The 21,139-nt window shown below is 39.7% G+C and overlaps 1 protein-coding gene across 3 annotated transcripts in view; it reads left to right on the top strand.

Annotated features, from left to right (window-relative positions):
• Nucleotides 1–17,775, top strand: part of COLEC11 (collectin subfamily member 11) — a 40,357-nt gene extending 22,582 nt beyond the window's left edge. For all 3 annotated transcript variants that reach the window (XM_071548386.1, XM_071548387.1, XM_071548388.1), the window contains 5 exons: nucleotides 2,650–2,721; nucleotides 12,571–12,642; nucleotides 13,332–13,385; nucleotides 15,039–15,134; nucleotides 15,309–17,775. In XM_071548386.1, coding sequence (XP_071404487.1) covers nucleotides 2,650–2,721; nucleotides 12,571–12,642; nucleotides 13,332–13,385; nucleotides 15,039–15,134; nucleotides 15,309–15,700 — 686 coding nt within the window. In that variant the 3' untranslated portion in view covers nucleotides 15,701–17,775. The remainder of the gene's footprint in view (nucleotides 1–2,649; nucleotides 2,722–12,570; nucleotides 12,643–13,331; nucleotides 13,386–15,038; nucleotides 15,135–15,308) is intronic.
• Nucleotides 17,776–21,139: the final 3,364 nt, after the last annotated feature.

The following is a 21,139-nucleotide window of genomic DNA, read 5'->3' as shown; positions in this document are numbered from 1 at the left end:
AGAATCCAAAGCAGTAATTGTCTTAATAGTCTCAATATCATTTAATACATAAAAAAGTTGTAGTTACATAAATAAACCCGATTTTTTTTACACCCACAGTTGATGCATCTACTCACCTAGGGAATATGAGTAATGGAAGAAAGTTATCACCGTCCAAGACTGCTTAATAGCTCATGTAGTTCATATTTGATGTGCTATTTTCATTGCACGTAGTAGATGGTACAGCTTAAGGCAGGAAGGATGCAAACATAAGCATAGACAAATCCTGTCCCAAAGTATTCAAAAAAGGAGGCAAATCAACAGCAGTGGTAAGATACAACACCTGAATTAAGAAAGGTCCTTCCCAGAGATGGGAAGAAGGTCGTGGTAATGTCAGGGTAGTGCCTGGTACTGCAGCTCGGTTTGGTGGCAGGGTCAGATTTGTTTCCCAACACCGTGGAGCACTGCTAAGTGTGTCTTGCCCTGACTCAGCCATGTGAGCAGTGCTGCACTGTGCTGATGAAGAAGGTATTGTTTCATGCAGTGGGCTGAAGCAAAGAGACGTTCAGGAAGGGATGGAGAGGAGAATGAGCAGGAGATATGGTTATAAAGCAACCATAGCTGGAGGAGGAGGCCACAACAGAATAATTGGGTAGGGGACATGATGCACAGAACCCAGCCTCCTGCTCTGAAGAGACTTAGTTGTAGCCCAGAAGAGGCTGGAGATCAGAAAGGAGTCACAAATATGTCTTTCTCTAATTCATTTATCAAAAGTTAAACGTTATTGTTAATTGGTGAGAAATTAAATTGATTGAAATTCCTTTACAGAAAACTGTTTTGTTGCCCATGACACCTGCACAGTCTTTGCTTCCTCAGCTTGCACAGTGCTCAGGATACATACAGCAAGAATAGAGACTGAAATGTGGCAAAGCTGAGCTGGACCACTGGTCAGTGTCTTCTTGTCCAAGGTCTTGCTCCTTAAAACAGCTGATAACAAAAAGATGCAGAGTGGTCTGTACCTGGGCCTGTAATCTTCTCCCAGAGAAAGTTTCTAAAACACCCACACTAAGGAATGTGGTGTCATCTTATTATAGGAATAAATGCAGGCAAGTGTAATGGCCTGAAGCAAGAGTGATCTATTTTATTGATCCCTAATGCACAGCTTTCACTCTGAAGAACGTATAAAGCAATAGGCTGTAATAGCCTGCTCTCAGCCTCCAGAGAGCAGGGAAAAGTCATTGTCAGGATTTATCTTTGGGAAGCAAAGAACTCATAACCAGCCCTGAGGGGTGAAAGGCAATCATACAAAGCCTATTGGTTACCTGATAATAAAAATGTGATGTTCCCAAATGTGCCAAATTATAGCCTGTTTCATACTAACAAGATTATTCACTGGGGATTATGTGAGGTTTGTCCTCATTAAGGTCAGAGAATGGCCTATTTTTGGATGTCTGAAGGCAGGAAGGATGGTCTGGAGCCTACTGGTAGCCTAAAGAATGAAAATATAACAGATGGAGGGCTGAGTTCAGCTTGCAGCCACCTAGGTCTACAGTAAGGAGAGAGACAGAAAGAGAGAGCTGGAAACTGTGTATTTGAAACATGTCCTGTTGTGGCATGTTTTTACATGTGACCTTTATAGCCCCTCTCTGAACCACACCTGCCAGCTATGCCAGCAAGCAGAGTTTGCAGGGTGCATGATAACCTTTGATTTTCCTGCTATGGTGCTCCCCTCAGCTTCCTGGAGAGCAGTTAATGCTCACGCTGCTCAGTGCTGGGGCACCATGTGTGCTGCGCTAGCTCTGGCTTTTAGATACCAGCATTTTATTTTCTGTGGAAGCCACAGAACTTTCTTCTCCTCTATATAAATATTTTTTTGTCAAGGTGGCTGTGTAAATAATTCTTTAAACTTCTGTTTATGGAATAGTTGTTAAGTCAATGGCAAACTACAATAGTAGGGGCAAAACAAGCCAAGCATCCCAAAATTTTCAATGAAAGGAACCACCAAGGAAAACATTTACAGAAACTGATGCTTAAATATGGTGAATATTGATGCCTAAGTATTTTAATGTGTATTTTATAGATTCTCGAGTTGAGTAAGTGCATGTAAGTTCACTGCGTAGTGGGTCATACCTCAGAGATTAAAAGGCACAGTGTATAACTGAGAAGTAGGGAGTTACTCTTTCATGCTTCAAAATGATCCTCTAAATGATGGATGTAGCAATGCCATCTTAACATAAATGGCATTTTTTAAAAATCAGAGATTATAGTTGAGCCATTTTCAGTGGAAACTTAAGCATATCCTTAGCAGTGGGTCAAAAAGTGTTTAGTGAACACAGACTCAGAAGTTTATGTGCTATGCTGGGGCCTAATTCTAAAGATTCTACTTCAGTGACTTGTGCTGTTGGGTTTTTTGTAGGTTGATAATACAAGTAGCAGCCACAAAACTAGACCAGTTGTATGAGACTTCAGTAATGTAATGATTTAGGGTTTGTTACTATCTACTGCAACTGAAGAAAAATCTGTTCTCCATGTGTCAAGTAAACTGGTAAATCAGATTGCATCTGCTTTTATATTTTTCACTGGAGAGAATGGCACTCTTGTCACTGCTGCAAAGAGAAAATAGTCCTGGTTTAATAAGATTCTTCTACTTGTTTCCTTTTGTATCAACAGGGGAGGCTGGAGAAAAGGGGGAGAAAGGTGCTCCAGGTCGTCCAGGCAGAGTTGGACCTCCAGGAGAAAAAGGTAATTTTGTTAAAGATGATGTTTTGAAACTCATTCATGACAAAATGCTGCTCTTTCTTGTGAGGAGATGATAATGTGAATCCTCTCTCCCTCTACTGGATGAATAATCACTCTGGGCCATTTTTGTTTACTATTGTGGTTTAACCCCAGCTGCCAGCTCAGCCCCAGGTAGCCACTCACTCACCCCCACTTTGGATGGGGAAGAGAATTGGAAGTGTAAAAGTGAGAAAACTCATGGGTTGAGCCTCTCACAAGCAAAGCAAAACAAGGAATTCATTCACCACTTCCCATGGGCAGGCAGGTGTTCAGCCACCCTCAGGAAAGCAGAACTCCATCACACATAACAGTGACTTGGGAAGACAAACACCATCACTCTGAACAACTCCATCTACCTTCTTCTTCCTTCACCTTTACATACTAAGCACAATGCCATATGGAAGGGAATTTCGCTTGGGTGGAGTCAGCTGTCCGTGCTGTGTCCCCTCCCAGCTTCTTTTGCATGCCCAGCCTGCTCACTGGTGTGATGGAATGAGGAGCAGAAAAGGACTTTGTGCAAGTGCTGCTCAGCAATGATGAATACATTTCTGTGTTATCAACATTGATTTGGCACAAATCCAAAATATAGCATGGTACCAGCTACAATGAAGAAAATTAGCTTTATCATAGCCAAAACCAGTACAAAAGTAGCCATTCATTTGTAGGCTAAGTATTGCTTTCTGATCAAAAAGATTCATTTGGAAATTTAAAAAATACTTGATTTTTTAGAAAGGTCTCTGTGAAAAAAGGCATCATGATGTCTTCTTCATAATTTGCCTTCTGCAAATGAAGATTTCATATTAAATCAGAGGGAAAACAGCACAAGGCTGAATTTTCTTGTTTTTTTTTTTTTTTTTTTGTGAACGCTCACAACATCTTAATTAAAACCATTGAGGGAAGGCAGTAAGCTATAATAGGCAGAGATGGCCATGAGTGTTTCCACATTTTTTGGATCACAGTTCTGTGCTATATATCTGGAAAAATGGTGATAAAGCTGTTTGCATTGTAGTTCAAAAATACTTGGAACTCTTGAGAGGAATGGCACTCAATAGTGTTCAGTTATACATCTGAGAGAAATATGTCATTTCTGTGTTGCAGGAAATTCTATCTTTTCTTGTTTGTTTTCCTTCTGAAGTAAGGAGGAAATTTGACCTTTCTTTTAAGTTTTCCAGGAGGTGTGTGTTCTGAAAGGTTCACACTAGGAGCAGTCAAAACCTTTTATTTCAATATCAAAATTAAAGTTTTGACATTCCTGTCTTCAGAAGGATGGCATGAGTTAGTTTTTACTGAACTGAGTTTTCAGTCTTCCTTTCAAGGCAATCGTAGATCATTTACACTTCCTTAAGATGATGCATGATCTGTTTTGTTGTTCTTTTGGGCAGTTGGGGGAGTCTGATATCTGCAGTTTTCCCTGGGACCAAAATCCATAGCTAGAGCTCTTCCTCCTGCAACGCACTGAAAAATTTATAACTCCCAAGAGGAGTGTGTGTGTGTGTTCAGTCACTGTATTTACCTTCTAAAGGTGTACTTTCAAGGACAACTCTTAGAAAAATATTGGAAATTAAATTTTCAATGCTAGCAAGGTAATGCAGCATGAAGTGAAGTTAAAGTATGTCGCTAATTTAGGTTAAAAGGTTGTAGAGAGCTCATCTAGTCCAACTCCTTCTTTAAACAGGAAAGGCTTCAATATTAGAGCAGGTTTCTCAGGGTTTTGCCCAACAGACTTTTGAAAATTTCCAAGGATGGAGATCCCACATCCTTTTTGATCAGCGTGTTCAATGGTTTCATCATGAAAGACCTTTTTCTTGAAGCCTACTGAAATTTTTCTTGTTGTAGCTTATAATCGTTGCATTTTGTCCTTTCTCTGTGTGCTTCTGAAAAGAAAAGGCTGCATCTTCTTTAGAAACTGCTTTTAAGTAGTGAAAGACTGCAATTAGGCCCTCTCTTACCTTTATGTGCGCCAAACTAAGTAAAACCATCTTCCTCATCTGGACTCTAGTTTGCTTATGAAGGCCCAAAAATTTCTGTGTTCTTTCATACAAAGGCATTTTTTCAGCCAGCCATTGGTCAGACTTCACCAGTGCATAACAGGTGAGGAACTTGGCTGAACCCATGATACTCCTGTCAGCACATCATTTCTGCAGTGTGTGGAGCTCCTGCTGACTGGCAGCAGTGTCCTCCAGCACACCAACCGTTCCTGCCAACATGGAGCTCCTTCCACTTCTTGCTCCCTGACACTGGTGAAGGACTGATTCCTGAGGAATGACCCTCATTATCAGCTGCTGATTAGACTTTGGCAGCCTTGCAGCAGTGCCAGATAGCCCTCTCATCACCCTTGAATGCTTCTAGGCAGTGCCATGGACCTGTGTACATCCAAGTGAAGGCCCTTGCTCAATCATCCAGTGCCCTGAGTGGCATGTCCTCCCCAGATCTTTGCTACCAGACACGGAGAACTGCGAGGCCAGAGAGCAGACCTTGCCAGTAGAGACAAAGACAAAGAAAGCGCTAAGCACCTCTGCCTTTTCAGCCTCCTTTGGCACGAGTTTGTCTTAAAAACCTCTTGAAAACGTCTCTCATCGTGCTCTCTTGCATGTTTCTCTAGCTTGGTATTTTGCCAAATCACTTCAAAATGCTTTGGACCATCTGAAAAGTGGAAGCACTCTTTTTCAGTCAGGCTAATCCATGATGTAGCATTTCATTTATTTATTTTATACTGCAAAATTGCATTTGTTTGGAAAATTGTTCTCATAAGGACTGCTTGATTAGCTTTAATAATAATGATAATTTTCCAGTTTTCCATACCTTCAAAAATCCAAAATCTTGATGAGACTGAAAGAAGAAACACTGAAGTGGAAATTCACTGCAAGAAAACACACTTGAAACAGAAAAGAGATGAAAGAAAACTGAACATTATTACATACTATATTGGTATTTTTCCAGGCAGTCCTATCAGTTAAGCATGGGCAAAATTTCTTAGTACACCAGTGGCAACATTTTTTTCTGCTTTCGTTTGTGCATCCAGAATTTTCTACAAGCAAGCTCTTGTTTAAGATAAATTCTAGTTAACTAGTCTTTTCATTAATGCTGTACATTATCAGAATCACACTAATCTTTTTTCTTTCACCTTTGTTTCATTTTTATACCAAGTTCATATAAGAAAATGTGCTCAGTTTCTTTGAACTCCATAGTTATATAATAACATTAAATAACTTATAAAAGAAATGGCTTTCTTATGGTATATTTGACCTGAAATGAACAGCTCAAGATTAGAAAGTGCTGGAAATGTTTTTATCGTACTCTTTCCTCATGATATTTTCAGATTTTGATAACTCAGAAACTGATAAACATTAGAAGTTTCTGGGGCTTACCTGAAATAAATCTTGTTCTGGCTATCCTGATGCTTCAGGGTGACATCAGACATTCTGATGTCTTTGGGTACTGATTAAGGTTAAATTACACTTACTTTCCTCATTGCTTTTAATTAATTGTATAGGTCAATTATGATGCATAGCATGTCAGCAGAATACGAAACTGTTTGCCTTATGTAAAGCACAGAGCACTGGATCGCATACAATGGCTGTTTCAGATGAAAGCAGTGTGTACTGCAGTGTAGTTGCTGGGGTGTGAAGTTCATAAAAGTAACTTTCCCCACTTGCAGTGATGGCTATACTTAGTGAACTTAGTTATTTATCTGAGTCATGAAGCAGTCTGTGAGGCCATAATATTAAAAATGTCTTCTTCCAGACATTTTAATTTTCTTAGAACCATAACCATTTGAAAATATATTGTTTTAGTATTTTAAATTCAGCCTTTATTTATACTCATTTATACTTTATTTATACTTAATTTATACTTATTTATAATGGTATGTTAAGCAGAGTCACATACTATTCTTGGGCTTGGAACTCAGCTGTCTCTACATTTGCAATGTTAGCACACTGTTTTGGGTTTTGCCAGCTAACACTTTCTTTGGTACTTCTTGGGCATCTTCTGGGGGCTATCACAATGGGCAGCTTGCAAGTGATTATCCTGGCTTGAAGAGTAAGACAATTTAGTATCGTGGAGTGTACCATTCTCAGCCACCTGGTTCCTACTGCCAGGGAACAGTCCCAGGCATTTAGTTTACTAGTACAGGCACAGCCTCTTGAGTAGGAGAGAAGATTCATTAATTTAACTGGATTGGAGCCAGAGTGCTCAGTCATTTGTATAATCAAATTCTAAAAAGAGGCAATAATATCTTAATTTATATTTTATTATTACTGATTGCTCATTAATACGTAATCAATCAATCCTTTGCATTTCTGAGTCAACTTTTACATGAATTTATTGCTCGCTAAGGAGTGCTGCAGGCAGTATTCCATATAAAAGTCCTGACATTGACAGTTGTGAATTCACAAAGTGGGTATCTGGTTCAAAACCGTCTTTTAGTTCCACCTGAACTCAATAGGATTTTGAGAGACTCTCTGCTAAACTGAGTGGACAAAAAGATGGCAGATGGGCTTCAGTGTAAATAAGTATATTGCCTAGGGATATTAGGAATGCATAATTTAATCCATTATTACATGGTGCCAAAACCTGAAACTGTCACTTAGGGTTGCTCTGAAGTCATTAGCAGCAGTCCCAAAGTCAACAGAACACTGCCCATTATTAGAAAAGACACCAAGGACAAAAAGGGGAGCTCCTTTTTGCATCTGATTTTGCTCTTAATAAAAGCCTGACATGCACTCTAGAAGTGTGTGGTTCTGGCCTCTGTCTCTCAAGGACAGAAGAAGTAAGAGAGGGGCACCAGAAATGTGAAAAAGAGTAGCTGCCTCATAAGGGGAAACTGGACATGTTGAGACTCTTGCATCTGTACAGAGTAGACTGAGGATGTTATCAATGAGGTTACAGAATCACCAGATCCCTTTGTACCTGAATTAGGAGGCACTATCTGAAGCTGCTGGGGACTGATCCAGCAACTCCACCTGCAATGGCCTTCAGATAGTGGCTGGGGCTGTGTGATCTCCCTGTATCACACCCTCTGCTGTCACCACAGCAAACAAAGTCTTGCGCTAGAGGGACCACTGACCTGAACAAGCTTGGTATTACACTAGCAGGATAAGTGTTTCATGAGGGCAGTTATTTGTCTTTATGAGCGTCTGAATATAAACTCATATAGCACAAGCCCTATGGGGAGAGGCTGAGGGAGCTGGGGTTGTTTAGCCTGGAGAAGAGGAGGCTCAGAGGTGACCTCATCACTGTCTAGAACTACCTGAAGGGAAGTTCTAGCCAGGTGGGGGTTGCTCTCTTCTCCCAGGCACTCAGCAATAGGACAAGGGGGCACGGGCTTAAGCTCTGCCAGGGGAAATTTAAGTTGGATATCAGAAAAAAATTCTTTCCAGAGAGAGTAATCAGGCATTGGAATGGGCTGCCCAGAGAGGTGGTGGATTCACCATCCCTAGAGATTTTTAAACGCAGATTGGATGTGGCACTGAGTGCCATGATCTAGTAAATGGACTGGAGTTGGACCAAGGGTTGGACTCGATGATCTTGGAGGTCTTTTCCAACCCAATCGATTCTATGATTCTATGATTCTATGATTCATCCATTCAGGAATGTATCATACTATTACCTTTTCTTTTGTTTTAAGTGTACTTTAAAATCCTTGAAACTTTTCTGATGCTTTCCTAGATTGGATTACTTCTCACTATCTTTAGTTTCCTTTGCAAATTTCCTCGCTATTCTGATTTCTAATCAGTATGGATTGATAGTAGTTTATTCTTTTTATTTTCCTCCTGTTTTTATGCGTAGCTTTTAAAGTTTCACTCTCATTAAGATACCTGTCTACCATCAGCCGGATAGGTCACTGCTGAGAGGTGTTTATTTCTCCACTGCCTACTATGGGAGCTTAGACAAATAGTTTAGACTAAAAAAACTAACTTTCATGTGGCTAATGCTGGGTGAATGTTGTTGGTTTGCCCCAGCTACATAAAATGCCACTTTGGGATTATGCATGGTTTGTTCATGTAAGAATATCTGCTTAACATCTTTGTCAATGGCATGAGCAGAGGGATCAAGTGTACCTTCAGCAAGTCTCACAGTGACACCAAACTGAGCAGTGCAGCTGACACACTGGAGGGAAGGGATGCCATCCAGAAGGACCTTGACAAGCTTGAGGGGTGGGCCTGTGTGAAACTCATGAAGTTCCAGGAGGCCAAGCACAAGATCCTGCACCTGAGTCAGGACAATCACAAACACAAATACAGGATGGGCAGAGAATGGATTGAGAGCAGCCCTGAGGGGAAGAACTTGGAGGTATTGCTTTATGAAAAGCTCAACATGACCCATCAAACATAGAATAAATTAGGTTGAAAAAGACTTCCAAGATCATTGAGTCCAACCGTTGGTCCAACTCCAGTCCATTTACTAGATCATGTCCAATCTCCTTGTAAAAATCTCCAGGGATGGTGAATCCACCACTTCTCTGGGCAGCCCATTCCGATGCCTGATTACTCTCTCTGGAAAGAATTTTTTTCTGATATCCAACTTAAATTTCCCCTGGCAGAGCTTAAGCCTGTGCCCCTTTGTCCTATTGCTGAGTGCCTGGGAGAAGAGAGCAACCCCCACCTGGCTAGAACTTCCCTTCAGGTAGTTCTAGACAGTGCTGAGGTCACCTCTGAGCCTCCTCTTCTCCAGACTAAACAACCTCAGCTCCCTCAGCCTCTCCCCATAGGACTTGTGCTCCAGTCCCTTCACCAGCCTTGTTGCTCTTCTCTGGACCCACTCCAGCCCCTCAATATCTTTCCTGAACTGAGGGGCCCAGAACTGAACACAGTACTCAAGGTGTGGCCTCACCAACGCAGAATACAGGGGAAGGATCACTTCCCTGGTCCTGCTGGCCACGCTATTTTTGATTCAGGACAGGATCCCATTGGCCTTCCTGGCCACCTGGGCACACTGTTGGCTCATGTTGAGCTTCCTGTCAATTAGTACCCCCAGGTCCCTTTCTGCCTGGCTGCTCTCCAGCCACTCTGTGCCCAGCCTGTAGTGCTGCAGGGGGTTGTTGTGGCCAAAGTGCAGGACCTGGCATCTGGCCTTGTTGAACCTCATCCCATTGGAACCAGCCCATCTCTCAAGTCTATCCAGATCCCTCTGCAGAGCCCTCCTGCCTTCCAGCAGGTCGACACTCCCTCCCAAATTGGTGTCATCAGCAAATTTGCTGATGATGGACTCGATCCCCTCATCTAAATCATCAATAAAGATGTTAAACAGGACTGGACCCAACACAGACCCCTGGGGAACACCACGGGTGACTGGCCGCCAGCTGGATGCAGCTCCATTCACCAGCATTCTCTGGGCCCACCCCTCCAGCCAGCTCCTAATCCAGGAGAGGGTACACTTGTCCAAGCCATGGGCTACCAGCTTTTCTAGGAGTATATTATGGGAGACAATGTCAAAGGCCTTGCTGAAGTCCAGATAGACCACATCCACAGCCTTCCCCTCATCCACCAGGTGGGTCACCTGATCGTAAAAAGAGTAGTAGTTTTATACCTCCTTGTCTGTTCCAATTAATCCTGTCTGAAGAGGTCACCATGCTCTATGATAACACCCATTTACAATGTTGCACAGAGCCAAACCTCTCATTTTTTTAATTGGTTGTTTTAATGAGTTGCAGCCCACCCTTTGGTAGATTATTTTATTTTATTTTTCTGAGCCTCAAAAAGTCACGAACAAGATCATTTAGAGTTTCCTTATCTTCAGTTCCTTCTAAAATCCTTCAAGTCTTCTATAATTGGCTCAAATGTATGCCACCTTCATTTGGAAGATGACAGATGACTTGCTTCATATTCTCCCTTCACACTTTGTGTTTGATTTCCCACTTTTAGTCTATGGAGACTTAATTTCTTTTATTGTCTTTATTTCTTTCCAGCTCTCACTTCCTGATTTCATTAAGACTCTTCAGACTGCATTTTTGACAACCATAGGGCCACTAAAAAGGGTTTTACAAAGGGTACTACAACTTTTGAAACCCTCAAGGCAGATGGGTCTCTCTTGAAACCTTGTGATTTATTCTGCAGAAGCAGAATAAGCAAGCCCCTGGAGTGGAAGCAGGGGTTAGCCACTGTAAGTGAAAACCCAATCCAAACAGTTCTTTTAATGAGCACAGGAGGTTTCATGTGTGTCTTCATTGCTTGAGATAACACACTTCTGAGGAGATCACATAGCTTTTACTGGCTATGATGGAGAAGCAGCTCATTTTCTGGGCAGCATTTATAACAAAGAAAGGGAAGTAATTTCATGTATTGTATTTTACTTATGCATTAGATCTCTGTGTTTACTTACTTTCAGCCTGAAAAGAAACAGCATTCAAAAGTCTGATAATCTGCTATGGTAATCCCAATTCATAAATATGTAAAGCAAGTAAGGTCACTTTCAGAACAACTTGATAAACTTATTACAAGCTGATATTGCAAGGGATTTCAAGAAAAACTCTCTCAATATACTATCTATACTGGATAAATATCCAGTGGTAAAATCAGTACATTTATAACTTGCACAGCCCAAAGGACTGCATCTTTAAGTCAAGTCATGATACTGTTCTGAAAATGAAGCTGTATTCTAGAAAGCAGATCTTCAATTGACTCAGTGGATTGCATCAATTCTTCCAGTAGGAAAACCATTTTTTTCTGGTGAAAGCCCATGTTCAGTACTGTCTGAATTTGACATTTATTGAAAACAAAGGAAAATCCTTGGATGTAGGGTTTGTCACTATTAATTAGACCAACAATCCATACACATTTGGCTTCTCTCAGTTCAGAGGAAATTATTTCTTCCTGGGTCATGCCATCAAGTGAGAGTTGCTTGAGACTTCGTGGAGTAATCTTTTAGCCCAGTGGTGATCAGTTTGTATTCTCAAACTTGTTATTTATTACACTTTTAAGTTAAAGGTAGTGATGAAGTGGGTCATATATTATCTAACTTTCAAAATATTTGTGCCTGTCCAGCTGCAGTAACAACAGAGGGCAACAGATCTTCAGTTGCCATAGATCAGCAACTGAGGCTGAGCTATGACAATTTGCACAAGTCCAGTTGCTGGATCCCTATGGCAATCTCCTTCCTAATTTGTCTTATTGTTTCCTTGCTCCTGTATAGACAAACAATGCATAACAGATGTCACTTTGAGCAAAGAAACTATCTTTTAAACAATCATGGAAAAAAATGCAAAAAATATTTTCTAAAGCAATCTTGTGTTTCTGCAGGATGGGAACTTCAGAAGGCATTCATCCCTGTGGTCTGTCCATACCGGCTCTCCATTAATAGTGTGGTGGAGTGGAGAATGTATCTCATATGACAATATTTGTATTGTATAAACAAGCCATTAAGTCTAAAGTCAGCCCTCAGTTACAGCGGAGCTACTGTTTAGATGAAATGTCAGTTGTACTTGGGTCCTTCAGGTCTTCTCAACTCCATGATAGTTATACTCCACTGATTCATGTCTGACTGCAGTTCTCCCACCCCCTCATTTTCAACATAATTCTGTCACCATCAGCTGAAAGAAGTTTGCAATCTTTTCCAGTGCGTTTCAGCCACCATTCATTTTCAATTGCATCTTCGTGCCTTTTTAATGTCTATTGCTTGGCAAAATTTAAGTGACTATCTTGGTTTTCATACGTAAGTTCTTCACAAGGAGGGAGCTGGACTTCAGGAGCTCAATGAGTATTGGGGGTATAGCATGCTTTTGCTCATTGTAAAAACTGATACTGCAAGCATACTGGAATCTGGATGAATCAGACTACATTGCTACGTTGTGTCTTTCATCTTTCTGTTTTGCAGGAGAAATGGGAGACAAAGGACAGAAAGGCAGCATAGGACGGCATGGAAAAATTGGTCCTATTGGCTCAAAAGGTATGCTTAATTCAATTGTTTCTCCATTTGTGTTTCAGGTGAAAATGTGTGATCATTTATGTTTGAGAAAAACTCAGGAGCTTGAAAAATGGTTAGCAAGTCTCAGAGCTTACCATAATGGGGATTTTCTCACACTGTAGACAGCCAGGTTACTGAGCTCTCTCAGCAGTGTATTTAGCCTTCAAGCAGCATGAGTATCTGAGTTTGAGGCTAAACAAAGAACTTTGTGCACTGTCACACAAGAGTGGACAGTTAAGAGAAGGAGATAGGAAGATGCACTGTACTTTGGCAGACTTTAAAGAGCCAGAGGATTTGCTTTCTAATGTTGCCTACCCCATAGGCTTTCTATGTGACTTTGGTTAAATATTTTTTATTTTTATGCAAGCATCTAGATTATGATTAAATTTAGTCATACCCAGCCCTTTCCCTTCTACAGCAGCTGAATTTACTTGTTCCGTGAAGTTCATGAATCCCAAAAGGTTGATTTTGGTATATGTTCTTTGTGTTTAAGTTTCATATCTTTGGCTGGCCTTTGTTGTGGAATGAATAGAACATAAATATATTTACTTTTGCTTAGGCATATTTCTGCTTTCCACATTTCAATGTTCTTAGAGAAAAAAAAAGCAAGTGCTTAATGAACTATTGACAAAAACCCCACCCTTAATTTATATTCCTTTTCATATCTTTAGGTGAAAAAGGAGATAACGGTGACATAGGACCACCAGGTCCTAATGGTGATCCAGGTAATCCATATCAGACCTTATGTATGTGAAAAATTTTACAATATGCATGCATCATCACCAAAAATACATCTGTTTACGTATTGGGGGAAATAATGCATAATTTTTGCAGAGGTACTGTAATGTTTCACAGTGATATTTTCAAATTATTTAAAATCACTGAAGTTGCCGTAGTTGCTGAATTTTTAGAGTATGTGTTAAAACAGTACCTCAAAGCTTCTCAGAAGCGTAATCTCTCCAGAAGTCTAGTGGGAACTGAAGTGCAAACTGTCCATATCATTCATCACCAGTTCAAAGGGACATCTCTGCACATCCCACTCTGTCTCCCATACAACATAAAGAAGCAGGTTGGAAGCTCCTGCTCCTGCCTGGATTATTGTTACAGGAGGAGGAGAATATCAAGAATACAGATCACAGAGTGGGTCAGATTGGTAGGGACCACAGTGGGTCATCTGATCCAACCTCTCTGCTCAGGCAGGGTCATCCTAGAGCACAAGGCACAGGATTGTGTCCAGATGATTCTTGGATATCTCCAGTAATGGAGACTCCACAACCTCTCTGTTTAGTCTGTTCTAGTGCACAGTCACCCACACAGTAAGGAAGTTCTTCCTCACTTTCAGGTGGAACTTCCTGTGCATCAGTTTCTGCCTGTTGCCTCTTCTTCTATTGCTTGGCACCACTGAGAAGAGTCTGGCCCCATTCTCTTGACATCCTCCCATTAGATACTTACATGTATTGATGAGATATGTAGATCTTCCACAGGTATATAGATCTTCCAGATAAACAGGTGAAAGCCTGGCATAAGAACTGCAAGCCTTGCAAGACTAGCAGGTTCATATTTGACTGAATTCATCCCTTCCTGGCAGAGTGCACTAGAGGTGCACCAATTGTTTTCTCATGAGAACATAATTTGCCACTGTAATTATCAAGCCAGAGTACCATACTTCTAGTCATCATGCACAGTTTTTCAGGGCAAGTACCCTGTGCTTAGACTGACTTAGACACCTAAGATGAGTAATTGGGTAGTCAAATTCAGATTTTAATATTTACATACAGAACTGCAAACTGCAATTGATCCTCATTGAGATTTGTGCTCATAAATGTAACAATTAGCCTTTTAGTATTCACATTATTTTTGTCAAAACTATACCAATCTGGGTTAATAGATGATCTTCTATTTTACTGTAAGAAATACTGTCAATTCTGTACTTTCAAGAGTACATCAGATGTTGGATCTTTTGGATCTGCTGTGTTATGTTTCTTGTGGGGAGCTGGCAAACTGTGTGTGCAGGTTTTGCTGTGGAAGAAGGGCTCCTTGGGTAAGCTGAAGAGAATAATTTTACTGAAAATGGGAAATTTTGACAAATGTATTTAGTTAAAAATATTGTGTTTTTTCAGGGAATATCTATCTGAGTTTAGGTCAGCACTAATCATGAAGGCCTGAAGCTTCATGGGAAGTGAGCTGTGCTGTTCTACATTGGCCCAGATGCCCTGAGAACCATAAAATGGTGCAGAGCAGTAAAGGCTTTAATTTTCTGTCTTTTACTTGCAAGGCAGCCCTCTCCAGGGCTGCCAGTCTGGGCCTTTTCAGACTTGTTGAGATAATTATTGAAATTAGGTAGCTTTTGAATTGGGTGTATCTGTATCATTTCACAGGCATCCCCTGTGAGTGCAGCCAGCTAAGGAAGGCTATTGGTGAAATGGATATCCAAGTAGCCCAGCTGACGACAGAACTAAAATTCATAAAAAATGGTAGGTTAATTTTATATAACTGTTTTTCTTTCTTGTTGCCTTATTTTACTGGTGCAATCGCTCATAGAGAGCATCACCATTCCACACCTGATTTGTGAAACTATTTTGGGGTATACAGTGACTTGGTTTATAGAAATGCGAGTGCTCACTTTTCAGCACTGCCCTCCCCCGCAGCTGTTGCTGGTGTGCGTGAGACAGATAATAAGATATATCTGCTGGTGAAGGAAGAGAAGAGATACAAGGAAGCCCAGCTCTACTGCCATGGAAGAGGAGGGACACTCAGCATGCCCAAGGATGAGACTGCCAACAATCTGATTGCCTCGTACATCAACCAAGCTGGGCTCACCAGAGTCTTCATTGGGATTAACGACCTGGAGAAAGAGGGAAATTTCGTCTACTCTGACCGGTCGCCCATGCAGACCTTCAACAAATGGCGCAGCGGGGAGCCCAACAATGCCTACGACGAGGAGGACTGTGTGGAGATGGTGGCCTCTGGAGGGTGGAATGATGTTGCCTGTCATATTACCATGTATTTTGTGTGTGAATTTGACAAGGAAAATGTCTAAGCTTCTCTGCTCTTTCTTTATTTTAAGAAAAGTTTTTAAGCCAATTTTACAAGTTGCTCCATGTTTATAGAGTGCAAGCGGCATTTTGCAAGTATGTGGCACCAATGTTGTACAGCTGTAAATACAATTAAGGTATTTCAAATATCAGTATTTACCCTTCAGAAGGGAAGAGCAGTAATAAGACATAGCTTGTTGGGGTTTTTTGGGTTTTTTTTATCTGTAGAAAATATATATATTTAGATGAAGATGTGGTTTGGGGCTAAATTTTACCCTTACAACAGTTAACAAATGTGATTACGTGACTGTAAGGGAAGGCATAATTTTGCCTCTGGTTGTTAGAATGATTCGAAGCAGATTCCTGATATTCTTTTATCTTAGCAAAATTTCTAGTTATAAATGTTAATTGCTTGTAGTGCTACAGGGATATTTCAGCAACAAGACAAATATTTTGTATACTCCAGTTAATAAGTACAAATATTACTGTAGGTTTTTTGGATGTTACACCTCTTTTCTTCTTTTCAAACAAGCAAAGCAGAGCAAGATAGAGTCCTAGCAATTTTGTAATGTTTCTTTATAAACTGTTCACAGAGGTATGACAAGAAAGCATTTAAGTAAATTGAGTTTTAGTGCAGAGAGAGGACAGTCTAGTGAAAGGTGCCCCTGCCCACAGTAGAAGGTTAGAACTAGATAATCTCTAAGGCCCCTTCCAACCAAAACCATTCTACAGTTCCAAGATTCTATGACATGAAACTTCTTGTAATTTAATATTTAAAGGGAGTTCCCATCCAGATGGTGTTTTGGACTTGGCTAAAGAAAAAGTAAGACTTTGATTTTCTGTATTTCTTAGTTGAGAATGATTCAGTGCATGAAATGTTTCAGACCCCAAATAATTTCTTAAGGTAAGCATGTTTCACATTAAGATGATCTTGATGCATCTTGTTACAAAACAAGCAAAATACCAGCCCTTCACAATTTAAGGCAGGCTTCATAAATAGACAATGAAACTCATAAAAACATTTTAGCTAGCAGTTCTTTTTGGTAGGAAAACAGCTTACATGTTTACACAGATTGTAAGAGTGATGCCCTGAAAAGCAGAAAGTTTCCAAAATTTTCCTTATACCAGTAATAAGTAACTTTACACAAATAATTTATGGACCAAATTTACAATTGCATGTGATGGAAAATGTGATGTATATTAAAAAAAAATACAACAGCATAATTTCACAAAGGAAACGAAGAATTACTTTGGATCCTTCTAGGAGCCAGTTGCATGCCATCTTATCTCACTGTTAGGCATAGAAAAATCTGCAAAATCTCAGACTGCATTTTTCTGCAGTACCTTGCACAGTGTTTTAAGATGATTTTTAACGATAAATGATCCTTTGCTTAATATACTAATCAAAATATGTATCTGATCATTATGAGAGATTGGTCTACAAGATATCCGCAGTGGATATGGCATGTGGTCCCAGAGATTTCCTTTACACCAAGGCAAAGCCAACTCATATCAACTCTGCACTGCTGTGGTATATAAACAGTCAATGACCATACAATTCTGTTGATATCCAGAGTCTGGCATTTGATTTATGTATCTTAGAGAACAAACCATTTTGCTTGCTATATTTACTCTGTGAATTTGAATCCATTATATATATATGTTAGTTATTAATTTTGAAGATCACTAGCCATACTATAGTGTCCTAAAGTATTTGAATATCAGCCCAGCTCCAGAGCAATCACTCGAAATGAATGGGTCCTTTCATTGCTTTAGTTTTTTTTAATAAAGATAGGTATGATACCTATATGTTAGTCATTCTTCCAACTGCATATTGAAATATATTAAATGTGAATCTGATTCTACACTGCTGTTCAAAGACTCTTTACAGAATTTTCAGAGTTAACAATTCCAATAGAGCAATTTGTTTTGAATAGTGCCTTTTAAATGTCATGATTTGTTTCTTGCCTGCTATAGAAATCCTCACAAACCATTTAAATCTCCAACATACTTTTGTCAAATCATTGTAGCTATATTCATAAAGTCCAAACCTGAAATACAGATACCTGAAGCTCCCTCACTGTGTGTGCTGAAGTTGCTGTTTATTTTTCTCTTACATTTTGAAAGTCTCTCTTGTTTTGTTCAGTTTCCTCAGAAAGATGAAAAGAGACCTTTTAGAGATGTGGGGAGCTTTTTGAGATGCCAAATGTTCCTATTTTATCTGGAAGTCACACCATGTTTTAAAGATTTCCTTGATGTGTACAGCATTTAAACAGTCTCAATTTCTACTAAAATTTTAGATGAAAAATAAAGGCAATGAAAAAAACTTTATTTCCAGTAGTTTTCATGTTGTTCAGGATATATTTTTGCAGTTCTTGATGTATTGGATAGAAACTAAATTAGTTTCATTGTCAGATTCGGGTACGCTGGCTGCAACAGCCCTTATTTCACCATTTGGGCAAGGGGAACAAGGCCAGTGTGTAAGGTCTGTGGCTGTCCTGCAAGGAGAAACAAGTGCACATCTGATATTTACCCTTTTGAGGAACTGGGCAATAAATGATGGAGGGATGGGAAATGAAAGAGCTCTTCATCATTTTATTCACTGTCTAGTTGCTGACCACCATAGGTGGGCATTACAATGCAAGTTGTAACGCACAAGGAAAATATCCCAAATAAAAGCAACATCATTGTTCTTTTTATTTTGGTTTTTTTTTGTTTGTTTGTTTTTTGGGGTTTTTTTTGTAAACAATAGTCCCAGATTCCATTGAGACTAGTGGTAACTTTACCAAGCATGTCAGCAGGTTCATGCAGGCTGAGCATTGCATTCAACACTGATTTCTGCCTCTAGTTGGAGGCTGATGAGTCCTGTTTGGGGTATTTTCCACATGCATTAAAACCTGCATTGTAATATCATTACTCATTTTGTGTGGCTCTGCAGAAGCCTTTGAAACTTGTCTGTCTGACAAACAGGCACAAGTATTTTTCAGACTTCTATCTGCTCTACTTTTGATTGGATGATTTTTCCTCATAAATACTTCCCCATAGCCCTTATTTATTTTATTCTTAAATAAAGGTAATTCTGAGGCATTTTAAGAAGGCTAATATAATAAATAATATAATATAATATAATATAATGTAATGTAATATAATATAATATAATATAACATGATATAATATAATATAATATAATAATATAATATAATATAATATAATTAATATAATCCCATTCAAGTTCTTGAATGACTTTCTCACATAAAATGTATAGACCACACCTTCAGGTGCTAAGGCTATGTTGTTGTATTGCTGATGTCAGGGCCAGATGTACAACCCCCTTCTAGGAGATGGCTTGGTAAAGGTGAAGCATTTAACTGGCTGAGTCGAAGAGGAGCTCCAGTGCCAGCAAGAGCTCTGCCTCACTGTGTACATCTTAGAAGAGCACCAGATCATGTCTGATCCTGGTCACCATCCAGATTTACCACTTCACATCCTGACTCCTTGGTGGAAGGTGCTGCTCCCACTTACCTTGTTATCCCACTCAGCTCCTGGCTCACCATCCCTCATGAGCAAGCTGCTCCTCACTCTGCTCTGACAGCTGAAATGATTATCCCTGGAGATATAGGCTTGTTACAGGTTTGTTAGCAGCAGAACCTCTCCCTGACTGTGAGTTTTATGCAGTCTTATATCACAAAGAAGAACTGTAAAAAATTAATATTCATACATGGACTATAGAGCATTCTTATTCATGTAAGTAAAATGGAGTGCTTCATTTTTCATAAGCTCAGGAAATGCCAGTTCAAATATACATTACAAAATAGCAGCTGGTTAGACTTTTTTGTTACAGTTTTTGATGAGAAGTGAAACAAGATGTAATTAAAATAATTTTAATTGTAAAATACTATTAAGATTCACAGTGGATAAAGAGTTTTGAAGCAGACATTTTTCAAGATATTTTCTTTAGGAATTTTTCAGAATTTAATTTCTGAGTTCTAAATCTTTATTTTGACCCTTAAATGGATTTTATTTTTATATTATTGTTAATATGTTTTACATCATATCAGTAACAGTGTTCAGGGTAATGCTTGAAATATTTTACTTTATGCTTTGTCTTGAATTCCAATGGGAACAAGTTATCTTCCCGCGAGTTCTGTTTGCCATACTGAAAAAGTTCGACATTGCAATTGATTTCTCCTTCTGGAGCTATGACACTGTAAATGCTTTGAATGCAAAGCAATAGATAGTTCAACCAACATTACAAATAAGATACTCTTAGTGATTATGAAAATAATTAAGTATTATGCCATATAACCAGCAGTTTATACTAGTTTATGCACTATCACAAATGTCCAAACCAATCATTAAATAAGGCAAATATAAACCTTTTAAAACCTGAAAATCTTATGAATATACTTTCATTCTGAATTAAAACAAAATTGTCAAAGTAACCAAATTTACAGTAAAGCAGACATTCAGGGTTTCCTCTAGGTCTATATCCAGATCTAGATTTTGTGGGAAACTCAGTGACTTGTGATGCCCATGGCTGAATCAAATCCTAGAGCAGAGAATTAGCCAACAATGCAATAAGGTGCCTTTCCCCATTGAATTTTCTGAACTGCTTTTCCTTAATTGTTATTTCCAAGCATTATTCTCACTTATCTCTCTATATAAGTGTGTGCATGACTCTGTCCCAAAGGTCTCTTTTCACTTGAAATTCTGGTTTGCCCTGTGGTGTCAACAGGTCCATGTCATTAAAAGTCTGCCACAGGTTATGGAACAAGGGTTGGGGATTTTATCCACTGTGGAAAGCTGAAAATGCTCCATGAAACTGACTGTGATGGGAGGGGTATTGTGCAAGACTGGAGCTGGCCACTCACCCATTTCCTGGTGTGCATGTTCCTGGTCAGGGAAACAGCACAGCCTACCAAGAAAGGAACTGACCTTGTTATTGTGGGTAAAAGAAACCAGAGTCTTAAGATTTACTTAGGGGAAAAAGTGTGCAGGGGAGGGATTTGGCTATTTGCTTTACAGAGTAGCTGTGAGAAAGGACAGCTTGGTTTTAATTTTGACGTTTTAGCAGAGCACAAACTATATGAATTGGGAAAGAAAGGGTTTGTGGAAAGGATGGCAGCTGCTTACTCAAGGTGTTTTTCTGGATGTGAGTCTCCTCCTAGCCAGGAGCTTTTCAATTGGATGAGAAGGGAAGTCCTCTCAAGAGGCAGAGCAAGAAATGGAAAACATGGGAGAAGCAGTGAGTGGATGTGCAGAACTGGCAGTGAGTGGGATGCCCATGAGGCAGAATGTAAATGTTACCTCCAGCCATTCCCCTGCTTTCTGCAAGGGAAATGTAATTATCTTGCCCTTTCCATCAAAATGTTTCGCTATAGCTCTGCATGGGTAGCTACAAAAATAGAAGGAGGTGACCAATTTAGCGTAATGTCTGTGTCTAA

The sequence above is a fragment of the Pithys albifrons genome, chromosome 2, assembly GCF_047495875.1.
Source record: "Pithys albifrons albifrons isolate INPA30051 chromosome 2, PitAlb_v1, whole genome shotgun sequence".
Classification (NCBI taxonomy): Eukaryota; Metazoa; Chordata; class Aves; order Passeriformes; family Thamnophilidae; genus Pithys; species Pithys albifrons.
This window is presented reverse-complemented; position numbering and strand designations above follow the sequence as displayed.